General features: G+C 47.1%; 1 protein-coding gene across 1 annotated transcript in view; it reads right to left on the bottom strand.

Moving 5' to 3' along the window:
• The window catches only part of enpep (glutamyl aminopeptidase), a 72,190-nt gene that overhangs the window by 51,306 nt on the left and 4,403 nt on the right, over positions 1-16,481 (bottom strand). Inside the window, exons 4-10 of the mRNA XM_030129633.1 lie at positions 15,696-15,816; positions 9,039-9,193; positions 4,133-4,246; positions 2,562-2,696; positions 2,399-2,464; positions 1,940-2,005; positions 813-1,166 (exon numbers count right to left, since the gene is read on the bottom strand). Of these exons, the coding sequence (XP_029985493.1) occupies positions 813-1,166; positions 1,940-2,005; positions 2,399-2,464; positions 2,562-2,696; positions 4,133-4,246; positions 9,039-9,193; positions 15,696-15,816 (1,011 nt within the window). The remainder of the gene's footprint in view (positions 1-812; positions 1,167-1,939; positions 2,006-2,398; positions 2,465-2,561; positions 2,697-4,132; positions 4,247-9,038; positions 9,194-15,695; positions 15,817-16,481) is intronic.

Genomic DNA, 16,481 nt, shown 5'->3' on the forward strand with positions numbered 1-16,481 from the left:
AACCTGCAGGGTCAGGTCCTAACCCTGACCCTACATCTGCAGGGTCAGGTCCTAACCCTAACCCTGACCCTACACCTTCAGGGTCCACCTCTGCTGCTGGGGTCAGGTACCACTCAACCAGGAGCCGATCACCCTAATGGGCTGACATGAATGCAGTACCAGTGGAGGTTCTATGAAGACCGGCCTCCTGGTTCTACTGCAAACACCAGTACCAGGTTCTACAGGGGGAATGTAGCCACGCCCCCTCTGTTCTACAGGGGGAATGTAGCCACACCCCCTCTGTTCTACAGGGTGAATGTAGCCACACCCCTTCTGCTCCCAGGCATCCTTCAGCAGAAACCCTCTACCTCTCACTGAGGTGGGTATTGTGTTATCAGTTGTTGTCAGGGGTTTGGCAGGTTGCTCGTCACCTCGTTGATATACATCATCCAGTGCTTGAAGCTCCGCCTCTGGCCGTCAGTAGGGATGAAATAGAACGCTTGGTCCCTCCAAATCCTCATGCTCTCATGAGAAGATTCAGGGACTGAGGTTCCGGTGTCACATGACCATATAGACTCACGTGAGCCACCGAAGGTCACAGGTGACTTTGTTGTCATTAATAGTCGACCTGCGCCCCCACAAGAATGATCATTCAGTTATTAAGCCCCGCCTCTGGTGGTCATCTGGGATTCATAGAACCGTAGTTCCATACAGAACTGTCGTTATCTTATTTCCACTAGTGCCGTATGTGCTGTTTACGTCTGTCCCTCTGACCCAATAATACTACAGCTGTGGTCCACAGAAACCACCTGGACCCTCAGGACCGGACTAACCTCCTCCACATAAACCACCTGGACCCTCAGGACCAGACTAACCTCCTCCACATAAACCACCTGGACCCTCAGGACCGGACTAACCTCCTCCACATAAACCACCTGGACCCTCAGGACCGGACTAACCTCCTCCACATAAACCACCTGGACCCTCAGGACCGGACTAACCTCCTCCACATAAACCACCTGGACCCTCAGGACCGGACTAACCTCCGCCACATAAACCACCTGGACCCTCAGGACCGGACTAACCTCCTCCACATAAACCACCTGGACCCTCAGGACCGGACTAACCTCCTCCACATAAACCACCTGGACCCTCAGGACCGGACTAACCTCCGCCACATAAACCACCTGGACCCTCAGGACCAGACAACTTAAACAACTTAACAACTGAAAGCAGTTCTGCAGCAATGGAGGTTGATCCAGTCTGGAAAGTTGGTGGTTCAATTCCTGCAGGTGTCCCAGCGTTTGTGAATTCCTTCCACCCCCTGTGTCTGCAGAACAGGAGTGTAGAACACACTGTGGTACCAGACCCATGGAGCAGTACTGGAACAGGACTGGACTGAAGAAAGTAGTGCCCCCCCCCCCCCCCCCGATCACCACCAAAATGTAATCATTTCTTCCCTGTGCCAGTATCAACATTTCCTGAAAATTTCCTGAAAATACGTCCATAACTTTTGGAGTTATCCTGCTAACACACAAACACACAAAGTAAAGTGATCCCAGTACCTCCTGTCAGAGGTAATAACAGTACCAGTCCTGTTGGCTGACAGCTGTGGACTGTCCACAGTAGATGTCCTCCACCAGTGTCCCAGTGGGTTCATGTGGGTTCATGTGTCCCAGTGGGTTCATGTGGGTTCATGTGTCCCAGTGGGTTCATGTGGGTTCATATGTCCCAATGGGTTCATGGTCTGACCCATGAACAGAGTAGAACAGCTGACACATTTGTAATCCCAGGCTGACCTGTGCACTGTGAACTGAACTGGGACTGCTGTCTACAGATGAACATGACATGAACGTCCACCAGGCAGACAAGTACCGTCTACAGGATCAAACATGGAACTGTTCCCAAAGTCAAAACAAACAACAAACTGTGTACAAAATAAATAAATATTCAAACATACGTTGGCCAGAGACGCCCAGAAGTTGGAGGTTTTGGCGTTCTTGAAGTAGTAGTCCTTGAGATATTTCTGTTGAGAAGAAAAAAGACAAGTTTGGATCAGTTGGATCAGGTGGATCAGTTGGATCAAGTGGATCAGTTGGATCGAGTGGATTAGTTGGCTCAGGTGGATCAGTTGGATCAGGTGGATCAAGTGGATTAGTTGGATTAGGTGGATCAGTTGGATCAGGTGGATCAAGTGGATCAGTTGGATCATTTGAATCAGTTGGATCAAGTGAATCAGTTGGATTGGGTGGATCATTTTGATCAAGTGGATCAGTTGGATCAAGTGGATCAGGTGGATCAGGTGGATCAGTTGGACCAGGTGGATCAGTTGGATCAGGTGGATCAGTTGGACCAGATGGATCAAGTGGATCAGGTGGACCAGTCCTTCCAGCGCCCCCCCCCCCAGACTGGGTCTTACCCGACAGCCTTCCTTGAATTGGTCTTTGCCCATCCAGTCTTCCAACATCCTGAGGATGGACGCTCCCTGTGGAAACAGAACCAAAGGGTCAGGGGTTCAGTGGAAGTCCACCTGGTTCAGGACATAAACGGACACTTCCCATCAGGTGGGTTACCCAGAATACCTTGCTGTATGAGATTGCGTCAAACACAGATGTGATCTCTGCAGGTGTCGACACGTTCACAATGATTGGATGAGATGAAAGAAGGGCGTCGTTCACCATGACAGGAAGTACGTCACTGATCAACATGATGTCCCTCTGGAAATGAGAAAAAGACAAAAAAAAGAAAAGAAGAGGACAGGACAAGAGGACGGAGAAGGACAAAAAAGAAAAGGACAAGAAAAAGAAAAGGACAAGAGAGGGACAAAAAAAGTCCAGTTACAGCATTCTGCAGTCTGTAGTCGGACCTGTCTACTGTCAGTCTACAGTTGGACCTGTCTACTGTCAGTCTGTAGTCGGACCTGTCTACTGTCAGTCTACAGTTGGACCTGTCTACTGTCAGTCTGCAGTCGGACCTGTCTACTGTCAGTCTGCAGTCGGACCTGTCTACTGTCAGTCTGCAGTCGGACCTGTTTACTGTCAGTCTACAGTCGGACCTGTCTACTGTCAGTCTGCAGTCGGACCTGTCTACTGTCAGTCTACAGTTGGACCTGTCTACTGTCAGACTACAGTTGGACCTGTCTACTGACAGTCTTTAATTGGACCTGTCTACTGTCAGTCTGCAGTTGGACCTGTCTACTGTCAGTCTGCAGTTGGACCTGTCTACTGTCAGACTACAGTTGGACCTGTCTACTGACAGTCTTTAATTGGACCTGTCTACTGTCAGTCTGCAGTTGGACCTGTCTACTGTCAGTCTGCCAGTCTACAGTTGGACCTGTCTACTGTCAGTCTGCCAGTCTACAGTCGGACCTGTCTACTGTCAGACTACAGTTGGACCTGTCTACTGTCAGTCTGCAGTTGGACCTGTCTACTGTCAGTCTGCAGTCGGACCTGTCTACTGTCAGTCTGCAGTCGGACCTGTCTACTGTCAGTGTGCAGTCGGACCTGTTTACTGTCAGTCTACAGTCGGACCTGTCTACTGTCAGTCTGCAGTTGGACCTGTCTACTGTCAGTCTGCAGTTGGACCTGTCTACTGTCAGTCTACAGTTGGACCTGTCTACTGACAGTCTTTAATTGGACCTGTCTACTGTCAGTCTGCAGTTGGACCTGTCTACTGTCAGTCTGCAGTCGGACCTGTCTACTGTCAGTCTGCAGTCGGACCTGTCTACTGTCAGTCTACAGTCGGACCTGTCTACTGTCAGACTACAGTTGGACCTGTCTACTGTCAGTCTTCAGTTGGACCTGTCTACTATCAGTCTGCAGTTGGACCTGTCTACTGTCAGTCTGCAGTTGGACCTGTCTACTGTCAGTCTGCAGTCGGACCTGTCTACTGTCAGTCTGCAGTCGGACCTGTCTACTGTCAGTCTGCAGTTGGACCTGTCTACTGTCAGTCTGCAGTCGGACCTGTCTACTGTCAGACTATAGTTGGACCTGTCTACTATCAGTCTGCAGTTGGACCTGTCTACTGTCAGTCTGCAGTTGGACCTGTCTACTGTCAGTCTACAGTTGGACCTGTCTACTGACAGTCTTTAATTGGACCTGTCTACTGTCAGACTACAGTTGGACCTGTCTACTCTCTGGTTCTAAACACTCACCATGCTCCAGTCTGGTTCTGCTCTCTCCACTCCTACGTACTCAAAAAAACTGGCGAAGCCTTCATTCAGCCACAGGTCGTCCCACCAGTCCATGGTCACAATGTTCCCGAACCACTGGGTTAGGGTTAGGGTTTGGGTTAGGGTTAGGGTTAGAGGAGGAGACAAACAACACCTGCTTCAACTTTTTAGACACAAGAAGAAACTGCACCAGCATCCAACACTGACTCATCTGTCTAATGAAGAGAATGATACTGAGTTAGCCACGAGCTAACCTGAACTCTAACCTGAACTCTAACCTGAACTTTAACCTGAACTCTAACCTGAAGTCTAACCTGAACTTTAACCTGAACTCTAACCTGAACTCTAACCTGAACTCTAACCTGAACTTTAACCTGAATTCTAACCTGAACTCTAACCTGAACTTTAACCTGAACTCTAACCTGAACTCTAACCTGAAGTCTAACCTGAACTTTAACCTGAACTCTAACCTGAACTTTAACCTGAACTCTAACCTGAACTCTAACCTGAACTTTAACCTGAACTCTAACCTGAACTCTAACCTGAACTTTAACCTGAACTCTAACCTGAACTCTAACCTGAACTCTAACCTGAACTCTAACCCGAACTCTAACCTGAACTTTAACCTGAACTTTAACCTGAACTCTAACCTGAACTTTAACCTGAACTCTAACCTGAACTCTAACCTGAACTCTAACCTGAACTTTAACCTGAACTCTAACCTGAACTTTAACCTGAACTCTAACCTGAACTCTAACCCTATACATATGTACATATGTACAGACATATGTACACACACACACACACACACACACAATTTTGTTTTGTAACCAGAGGTTTATATTTCACAGAAGTGTATTGAATTCACACAAAAAAAAATAAATTTTGGCTCTGTTTTTCCAAATTAATGAGATAATTATCTTGTAAAAAAAAAAAAAAAAAAAAAAAAGAGCGGAATTTTATTTTGGTTGGTTAAGAGAGAAGGTGGACCTGAGAGGGACACCCCTGAGAGGGGAAGCCCCTGAGAGGGTCACCCCTGAGAGGGTTACCCCTGAGAGGGTCACCCCTGAGAGGGGAAGCCCCTGAGAGGGTCACCCCTGAGAGGGACACCCCTAAGAGGGTTACCCCTGAGAGGGTCACCCCTGAGCGGCACACCCCTGAGAGAGTCACCCCTGAGAGGGACACCCCTGAGAGGGTTACCCCTGAGAGGGACACCCCTGAGAGGGTTACCCCTGAGAGGGACACCCCTGAGAGGGTCACTCCTGAGAGGGACACCCCTAAGAGGGACACCCCTGAGACGGTCACCCCTTAGACGGTCACCCCTGAGAGGGACACCTCTAAGAGGGACACCCCTGAGAGGGACACCCCTGCTGTGGTTGTGGCTGGCAGGTGGTTCCACCAGTGTGAAACCACCTGTGAGAGTATCCTGGCCTCAGAAAGCCTAGTGCGTAGGGATGGAACTGACCCCTACCCTGATGGAGTGACCCTAACCCTAACCCTGATGGAGTGACCCTAACCCTAACCCTGAAGGAGTGACCCTAACCCTAACCCTGATGGAGTGACCCTAACCCTAACCCTGATGGAGTGACCCTAACCCTAACCCTGATGGAGTGACCCTAACCCTAACCCTGATGGAGTGACCCTAACCCTAACCCTGAAGGAGTGACCCTAACCCTAACCCTGATGGAGTGACCCTAACCCTAACCCTGAAGGAGTGACCCTAACCCTAACCCTGATGGAGTGGCCGTAACCCTAACCCTGATGGAGTGACCCTAACCCTAACCCTGATGGAGTGACCCTAACCCTAACCCTGAAGGAGTGACCCTAACCCTAACCCTGGGTCAGTGCAGGTAGGAGGAGCAGATCCAGATGTCCCTCTGTACGACAGCAGAAGTGATGTGTATTTGAATGGAGCTGGAACAGGGTTAGGGTTAGACAGGGTTAGGGTTAGACAGGGTTAGGGTTAGGGTTAGGGTTAGGGTTAGACAGGGTTAGGGTTAGACAGGGTTAGGGTTAGACACACATGGACATGTACCAGGGTTAGGGTTATACAGGGTTAGGGTTAGACACACATGGACATGTACCAGGGTTAGGGTTACACAGGGTTAGGGTTAGACACACATGGACATGTACCAGGGTTAGGGTTAGACAGGGTTAGGGTTAGACAGGGTTAGGGTTAGACACACATGGACATGTACCAGGGTTAGGGTTAGACAGGGTTAGGGTTAGACACACATGGACATGTACCAGGGTTAGACTGTGTGGAAGTTCAGCTGTCCACAGCAAAGAATGAAATTAATGATTAGTGAGAATGAGCTGATCTGGGTGTGTAAAACCACTGACAGTTCAAGGTTAAGGATGGACTAACCCTAACCCTAAGGACTGGATCAAAGACAGGACTGGGTCTGAACCCTCACTGTTATCTGTACAGCAGTTCATAAAAGCTGACACACAGACTGTTATCTGTACACCAGTTCATAAAAGCTGACACACTGCCTACAGGTCTGTTATCTGCTCATAAACCTGCTCAGATCTGAGAAGGAACTGTCTGCACATCAGAAACACTGCAACTACAGGGGCACACCTGGACCACCTGGACCACCTGAACCACCTGGACCACCTAAACCACTTGGACCACCTGAACTACCTGAACCATCTAAACCACCTGAACCTGACCTGTGAACTGGGACCTGTCTGTGGGCGGAGTCACATTCAACTAACACATGTCAACGCAGGCATCAGTCTGAACCAACAGCCTAACCCTAACCCTGACCCTGGACTGAACCAACACCCTGACCCTGACCCTGACCCTGGACTGAACCAACACCCTGACCCTAACCCTGACCCTGACCCTGGACTGAACCAACAGCCTAACCCTAACCCTGACCCTGGACTGAACCAACACCCTGACCCTAACCCTGACCCTGACCCTGGACTGAACCAACAGCCTAACCCTAACCCTGACCCTGACCCTGGACTGAACCAACACCCTGACCCTGACCCTGACCCTAACCCTGACCCTAACCCTGACCCTGACCCTAACCCTGACCCTGACCCTTAGTTCATCCATCAGATTCAGACTGAACAGGAGAGCAGCTCCTCCATCTGTGTGAATACATGGATTATCCATCTGGGCTCATATTCCTACAGATTCTTGGTGCAGAGTTGTTCCTAGTTTCCAAATTCTAAGACAATTCTTAGAATCCTGATGTTTTCTTAGAATTTCCCCCAAAAATGCAGAGTGGATCCTAGTAAAGATAAAAGCTATTCTTAAAGAATCCTAGTCCTTAAGAGAACTCCTACGGTGAGATCTGTTCAGAGCAGGAAGAGGACTTTAAGGGGAAGAGGACTTTTAAGGGGAAGAGGACTTTAAGGGGAAGAGGACTTTTAAGGGGAAGAGGACTTTAAGGGGAAGAGGACTTTTAAGGGGAAGAGGACTTTGAGGGGAAGGGGACTTTTAAGGGGAAGAGGAGTTCCTTAAGCAGAGGACAAAATGTTAGAGGTAGGAGGGAGATTCTGCAAACACTGGATGACAGTGAATTCACTAAAGGTTACAGATGGGATGGTGCAGAATCCTGTTTGTGGTTGATCTCATTGCAGATGCTCTTACTTCTCCAACCCAACACCACAATGGAACACCACCCAAATGAAAGACATCACAACACTGAGGGATTTGACAACAGGGAAAAGGCACCAATGCAGCAGTGATGACCTGGGTCTGTCCCAACCCTCCATCTGCAGGGTCAGGGTCAGGGTCAGGGTTAGGGTTAGGGTCAGGGTCAGGGTCAGGGTAAGGGTTAGGGTCAGGGTTAGGGTCAGGGTCAGGGTTAGGGTTAGGGTCAGGGTCAGGGTTAGGTCAGGGTCAGGGTCAGGGTCAGGGTTAGGGTCAGGGTCAGGGTCAGGGTTAGGGTAAGGGTAAGGGTCAGGGTTAGGGTCAGGGTTAGGGTCAGGGTAAGGGTCAGGGTTAGGGTCAGGGTCAGGGTTAGGGTCAGGGTCAGGGTTAGGGTCAGGGTTAGGGTCAGGGTCAGGGTTAGGGTCAGGGTAAGGGTTAGGGTAAGGGTCAGGGTCAGGGTTAGGGTCAGGGTCAGGGTCAGGGTTAGGGTCAGGGTTAGGGTCTCAACCTCCTGAGGATGCTCAGTAATCACAGACACCGATGAAAGCTCTACCCTGGTTAAAACCAAACTGAGGTGAAATGTTGAAAGTGTAAGTTGCAAAAATTACCAACATGCCAAATAATCTGAACAAATAAATAAAAGTCTCAGTGTGTGGATACTGTGCCAGTGGGCCTGAGTTTTTTCACAGATGTTGTCGATCATTTTAAAATATATCTTACTGTTCACTGAACAGATCTTTTCTTTTATGTGAAATATTATTTACAATTCCACAGTCTTCATTAGATTAGAGTCTATGATTCAGTTTATCCATTTGAGGGTCCATCCTTTACCCATTATCACCAAAAGTCTATTTTTTTCTAGCTTTAGGATCAGCCAATCACAGCTTTTGAAATGATGACTCCTCCCTCCAGCAGGTGGACCACACCTCCTCACTAACAGCAGTTTGTGTCTGTTCTTTACTCACAGTTCGGACTGTTCTGGAATCACTGCTAAGATCAGACTGCTGATGGGTTCAGGTTCAGTGTGGAGTTCTAACAGGATTCACCCAGGTCTGCAGGGTCCGCCTCAGACCACAGCCTGTCCGGGGTGACCCTGACCCTGTAGACCAGATGGATTCTACAGGGGTGCAAACTAGTGGAAGGGGTACCTGGTGGACCAGACTAGTGGAAGGGGTACCTGGTGGACCAGCTCATGGGTTCAGATGTGGAAGGGGTACCTGGTGGACCAGACTTGTGTAAGGGCTACCTGGTGGACCAGACTTGTTCAAGGGGTACCTGGTGGACCAGCTCGTGGGCGATGACACTGGCCACTCTCTGCTTGTTGTAGGAGGAGGACTGGAGCTGGTCGTACAGCAGGTTGGTCTCCCTGTAAGTGATCAGGCCCCAGTTCTCCATGGCACCGGTTCCAAAGTCTGGGATGGCGATCATGTCTGGAATACAACGACAAACACAATGAACCCAACAGACACTCAGACTGCATCTGACAGACACCAGCAAACCACAAACAGGAAGTAAAGATACAAAAACACAACTCATCTGGGACCTGAGCAGGACCTGGACCTGGATGTGATCACAAACACCTGTAGGGATGGAACCAGTACCACTAGGACCACAAACCACCGTCAGACTTCCCAGGGTTAGTCTTACCCTTTAACTTCTAACTATGAGAACTGTGTTTGATTACCGACATCCTGGATCGCTGTGATACTTATTTACACTTTTTATTCATTTTCTTGCCAATTTTGATCAGTTTTTATTCTTTTTATCTCATTTACTGTTCATTTTTATTGATTTTGCTGCTTATTTTTGTACATTTATGACCAGTTTGTTCCTTATTTTGTTTTTCTTCTTCTGCTGCTCAGTCCAGGGGCCTCATGTATAAAGCGTGCGTACACACAAAAACCTGGCGTATGCCCTTTTCCACGCTCATGTTCAGATGTATAAAGAGTGAAATGACCGTGGAAATGTGCGCTCCTTCACGCCAAGTCCATAGCTGGAGTACGCACATTTCTAGTGTTTGGAACCTTTGGAGACACAGAGGAAACACTGAGGAACTGTTAATAATGTGAAAATGGTCATTTCTCCGATTGATGTGCACATCAGAGATACACAGATGAACAATGAACACACCGACACGTCATCCTACTGTCAGAGCAGCACATCCACCACCAGAACCAGAACCAGAACCAACCCTGAACCCATCAATGCCAATCCTGCCCAGGAGGACATTCAGCAACAACCATATAAAGGGATAAGGACCCAAAATTCACTGGTTGATAAATGCATTTCATGTACTGTTCATGTCTGTCAGAACATTTATGAGTCGGTCCAGTTGCTCATTGACTCCACCGATTGTCCACTCGATGTCCTAATGTGACTTGGGTCAGCACAGACCCGTGTTGGTGTTCTGGACACCGGTCAGATGGACATCAGCAGTGGGCTGTGGCGGACCGGAGGACCGGCTAACACTGGAGTCAACAGAAGCCTCTGTGACAGGAGGATGGTCCTGGGTCTGAGCGTCTGCTGTCTCACTGTTGGAAAATAATAATTGGAGTGATTCAACAGGAGTCAAAGTGTAGGATTTCCTCTTTGATTTCCTGACATGATTACACATGAACTTTTATCTTGTTTGGCTGTGATCAGACTGTGTATGACCTGTAGAATAAACTAATGTGTAAGTTACACAAATACTAAATACACATTTACCTGGGGGTGATCTGCATCAGCCCTGTCAGACCAGTGTCACCCACAGTATCGTCCACTTTCTGCTCAGTCTCAGTTCGTCTCTTTTCTTCTTCCGCCTGTTTCATCCTCCGCTTCGCGTCCACCTTGACGTCATCATCTGATCCTGCAGACAGGGGAGTCCCAGAGGGAATCCCACCTGCAGACCCCGTTTATACTAATTTGCATATTTAAATGTGGGTGTGGAGAGGGAGGAGTCAGGTACTCCAACATATGCGCTCAATTCCAGCTGATTGGGATGAATAAAGGAAGTGTACGTGGATTCAGGCGTACGCTCAGTTTTATACATCTGGATTTTTTTGTGCGTTCGGACTTTTCTGGATTTGGGCGTACGCCAGGTTTCAGTATGAAATCCACGCAAGTCTTTATACATAAGGCCCCAGGTGTTTGACAGAAGGAGTCTGCACTGGTTCTGTTGGATCCACTCCAGACTCAGAACAATCGTTGCCTTGTTTGACAGCATTCTCAGGGCTGTGCTCGTCCCTGTTGCCTGTGGTCGTCCCTGTTGCCTGTGGTTGTCCCTGTTGCCTGTAGTCGTCCCTTTTGCCTGTGGTCATCCCTGTTTTCTGTGGTCGTCCCTGTTGCCTGTACACCGTTGCCCTACCTGTCAACCTTCTCCACTTCTGTGTTGATGCAGCGTGTCGTGAACATCAGCCTTTTCTGATTCTTCTTCTGTGCTGAATCCTCCTGGTCCAGTCTGTCGCATATTTACCTCCACCAGGAGGGATTGGGATCACTTTGCTTTGTGTGTTTGTTTGTTTTTTTGTTTGTTTGTTTGTTTGTTCTCATCTTTAGTGTAAAACTCTTCCACCCATCTTTCCCAAATCTTCCCCACAGATAGGCCTAGGCCCTGGGACCAACCCATTCCATTTTGGTCCCAGTAGGACAAAGTTCAAGGTCACAGCAAGGTCACAACATCTACAATTTTCCAAAATTCATCTAAAATTCCAAACGACTCCGATTCTCCTCCAGTTGGATCCACCTGTAGCTTAGAACAATCTCTTGTATGTGGAACTAAATTGTCCACATCCACTGAGGAATGCGGACTCTGTGGACATTTACACTGAACATTGAAAATCCCATTTCCCACACATTTAAAATTAGAACTCAACTAATATTGATGTGAATTGAATCTAATTGGACAGACACACGACTGGGACCAGATTCAACTGTTTCTGCTGTATGGAACAACCTGGAAACTGTTGGATTTAAACAGAAAGAGTGGATCCACACATATACACTGTTCATGGTGGTGGTGGGTGGGGGAGGAGGTTGAGTTCTGAACACTGGTTATAGTCGTGTTCACTGAATGACAGATCTGTGGTATTTTTATTGCATGACCAAAGGTTCATTCATTTTATTGCCCCCAGAAAACAACATGATGATGCCTAGTTTTATATTAGCAACAAGAAAAGCATTCAGAGAGCGCAGACCTCCGCCAAGACAGATCTGTCGTCCCCCCCCCCCCAGTCACCACCAAAATGTAATCATTTCTTCCTTGTGTCATATCAATATTTACTGAAAATTTCGTGAAAATCTGTCCATAACTTTCTGATTTATCTTGCTAACAAACAAACAAACACACAAACAAACACACAAAGCAAAGTGATCCCAATCCCTCCTGGAGGTAATCAGCATGAACAACCTGACAAATAAGAAGCTGCTTGAAATTGCTTGGGGACCAACTCCAGACCTGAATGAACCCACACAGACCTGTCTTAGAGGTAGAGATAGAAACCAGACCAACCCTAACCCTAACCCTAAGCTCTTCGGTAAAGACCAAACTGAGGAATCTGGGTCTCATCTTTGACCAGGCCATGTCTTTAGAATACTACTCCAAACACCTGGTGAAAAACTGTTTCTTCAAACTCCACAACATCTCCAAACTCAGGTCTATGGTGTCCATCAATGAGCTTGAGATGATCGTTCACAATTTTGTGTCTTCTGTAACAGACTACTGAACAGTCTGTTCACCTGTTTAAACAGACTACTGAACAGCCTGTCCACCTGTTTAAACAGACTACTGAACGGCCCGTTCACCCGTTTAAACAGACTACTGAACGGCCCGTTCACCCGTTTAAACAGACTACTGAACGGCCCGTCCACCCGTTTAAACAGACTACTGAACGGCCCGTTCACCTGTTTAAACAGACTACTGAACGGCCCGTTCACCCGTTTAAACAGACTACTGAACGGCCTGTTTAAACAGACTACTGAACGGCCCGTTCACCCGTTTAAACAGACTACTGAACGGCCCGTTCACCCGTTTAAACAGACTACTGAACGGCCCGTTTAAACAGACTACTGAACGGCCCGTTCACCCGTTTAAACAGACTACTGAACGGCCCGTTTAAACAGACTACTGAACAGCCCGTTCACCCGTTTAAACAGACTACTGAACGGCCCGTTTAAACAGACTACTGAACGGCCCGTTCACCCTTTTAAACAGACTACTGAACAGTCTGTTCACCCGTTTAAACAGACTACTGAACGGCCCGTTCACCCGTTTAAACAGACTACTGAACGGCCTGTTCACCCATTTAAACCGACTACTGAACGGCCCGTTCACCCGTTTAAACAGACTACTGAACAGTTTGTTCACCCGTTTAAACAGACTACTGAACGGCCCGTTTAAACAGACTACTGAACAGTCTGTTCACCCGTTTAAACAGACTACTGAACGGCCCGTTCACCCGTTTAAACAGACTACTGAACGGCCCGTTCACCCGTTTAAACAGACTACTGAACAGCCTGTTCACCCGTTTAAACAGACTACTGAACGGCCCGTTTAAACAGACTACTGAACAGCCCGTTCACCCGTTTAAACAGACTACTGAACGGCCCGTTTAAACAGACTACTGAACAGCCTGTTCACCTGTTTAAACAGACTACTGAACGGCCTGTTCACCCGTTTAAACAGACTACTGAACGGCCCGTTCACCCGTTTAAACAGACTACTGAACGGCCCGTTCACCCGTTTAAACAGACTACTGAACGGCCCGTTCATCTGTTTAAACAGACTACTGAACAGCCTGTTCATGTGTTTAAACAGACTACTGAACAGCCTGTTCATGTGTTTAAACAGACTACTGAACAGCCTGTTCATGTGTTTAAACAGACTACTGAACAGTCTGTTCACCTGTTTAAACAGACTACTGAACAGCCTGTTCATGTGTTTAAACAGACTACTGAACAGTCTGTTCACCTGTTTAAACAGACTACTGAACAGCCTGTTCATGTGTTTAAACAGACTACTGAACAGCCTGTTCATGTGTTTAAACAGACTACTGAACAGTCTGTTCACCTGTTTAAACAGACTACTGAACAGCCTGTTCATGTGTTTAAACAGACTACTGAACAGTCTGTTCACCTGTTTAAACAGACTACTTAACAGCCTGTTCACCTGTTTAAACAGACTACTGAACAGCCTGTTCATGTGTTTAAACAGACTACTGAACAGCCTGTTCATGTGTTTAAACAGAAGGAGCTGGCCAGTCTACAGTTTTTCCAGAACTCTGCTGAATCCTTCTGACCCGCACAAACCGGAGAGCCCACATCACTCCCATTCTTAAATCACTCCACTGGCTCTTTTTTTAGATCGTTTTCATTTCAAACTTCTGGTTCTAACTTTCTGGGCTCTACATGGCCAGGCCCCTGCATACATGACTGCCCTGATTCAGCCCTACAGCTGGACTTGTAGCCTGAGGTCTTCAGAACAGCACCTACTGATGGTTCCACACACCTGCTGATGGTTCCACACACCTGCTGATGGTTCCACACACCTGCTGATGGTTCCACACACCTGCTGATGGTTCCACACACCTACTGATGGTTCCACACACCTGCTGATGGTTTCACACACCTGCTGATGGTTCCACACACCTGCTGATGGCTCCACACACCTGCTGATGGTTCCACACACCTGCTGAAGGTTCCACACACCTGCTGATGGTTCCACACACCTGCTGATGGTTCCACACACCTGCTGATGGTTCCACACACCTACTGATGGTTCCACACACCTGCTGATGGTTCCACACACCTGCTGATGGTTCCACACACCTACTGATGGTTCCACACACCTGCTGATGGTTCCACACACTTGTTTCAGCACACAGGCTGACAGGTCCTTTAAAGCTGTGGCACCACGTCTGTGGAATGAGCTGCCTCTACACTTACGGTCCATGGACTCTGTACAGAGTTTTAAAAAGCACCTCCAAACCCTCCTGTTCAAACAGGCTTTTTAGTTTCCCACCTGACCCAGGACCACCACAGACTGATTACACTTTATGTGTTCATCATATTTAAACTGTCTTAATGGTTTCTTTGTTGGGTTTTACAGGCATTCTAATTGTATTCTACTTGCACCGTTGTATGTTTTTCACAGTGTAAAGTTGCTACTTTACAGTGTTACATGTACTCCATGTGTCTCCCCTTACCTCCCCCCTCTCCCCTTGTCTCTCCATATCTCTATCGCTCTCTCTTTTCTCCTCCTTTCCTCTCTCTCTAACCCCAGCTGGTCCTGTCACTCGTCCATCCTCCTCAGTCTGGCTCTGCTCCAGGTTTCTGCTGTTAAAGGTACTGTTTCCTTCCACTGTCACCAGTCACCAGTGTTTGCTCCTGGAGGATTGTGTTGGGTTTCTGTAAACTTGATTTGATTTTGATTTGATTTGATGAAGCACTTTGTGACTCTGTCTGTGAAAAGTGCTCTATAAATAAAATTTACCTACATACTTACTTAACCCTAACCCTAACCCACTGCACCACTGTCCTGAAATCTGAAATATTCTAGTTCTGTCAAATTCCAGTCCTAGGAAAATGAAACCACACTGTAAGGATTCATGAATGAAATGAAATGGACTCCAGTTGGTGTTCATCCTACCAGTTTAACACCAGATGTAATCTATTACTCATCTGTACCTCAGATGCTTCAGTCAGAGCAGTTCAGAATAACTTTACCCAGTTTAACAGTAGATGTAATCTATTACTCATCTGTACTCAGATACTTCTGTCAGAGCAGTTCAGAATAACTTTACCCAGTTTAAAACCAAATGTAATCTATTACTCATCTGTACTCAGATACTTCTGTCAGAGCAGTTCAGAATAACTTTACCCACTTTAACACCAAATGTAATCTATTACTCATCTGTACTCAGATACTTCAGTCAGAGCAGTTCAGGATAACTTTACCCAATTTAGAGATGCTGTAGCTCATGTTGAAATATTCCTCAAAGTAATCGAAGATGATCTTGGTGGTTTTAGCTGCATACTCTGCAGTGTGTATTTGACTGGGCTGGGCGTAGATCCTCAACTGGAAACAAAACACACAACACACAACACGCACAAAACACACAACACACAACATCTGGAGGATTAGTGGGAACTAAACAAGAGAAAGAAGAATTCAAACCATGAAACCACTTCTGTCAGCAGCAACAAAACAGGAAACCTGATACAGACGGACAGTCAGTAGAGACTCTGAGATCTAAATGTCTGTATATTTGTACTTGTATAAATGTCTGTATATTTCTACTTGTATAAATGTCTGTACATTTGTACTTGTATAAATGTCTGTATATTTCTACTTGTATAAATGTCTGTATATTTCTACTTGTATAAATGTCTGTATATTTCTACTTGTCGTTGGTTGTCATTCTTCACAGTTCATTTCTTGTCGTCTTAGTTCTGCTCGTTCAGATCATCATCAGTGTTCATGTTGTCACAGTTCATTCACATGTTTGTCTGTTTGGAAAAGTGGAACAAATGCATATGAGTAATACTCAGTGGGTCTGTGCACAATCTGAGGACTGGTTCGGAAGGCCTTTATAAAGGCCCAAAAAAGGCCTTTATAAAGGCCCAAAAAAGGCCTATATAACGGCCCAAAAAAGGCCTTTATAAAGGCCTATATAAAGTCCCAAAAAAGGCCTATATAAAGGCCCAAAAAAGGCCTTTATAAAGGCCGAAAAAGGCCTATAT

This window comes from Sphaeramia orbicularis, unplaced genomic scaffold (assembly GCF_902148855.1).
Source record: "Sphaeramia orbicularis unplaced genomic scaffold, fSphaOr1.1, whole genome shotgun sequence".
NCBI classification, from domain to species: domain Eukaryota; kingdom Metazoa; phylum Chordata; class Actinopteri; order Kurtiformes; family Apogonidae; genus Sphaeramia; species Sphaeramia orbicularis.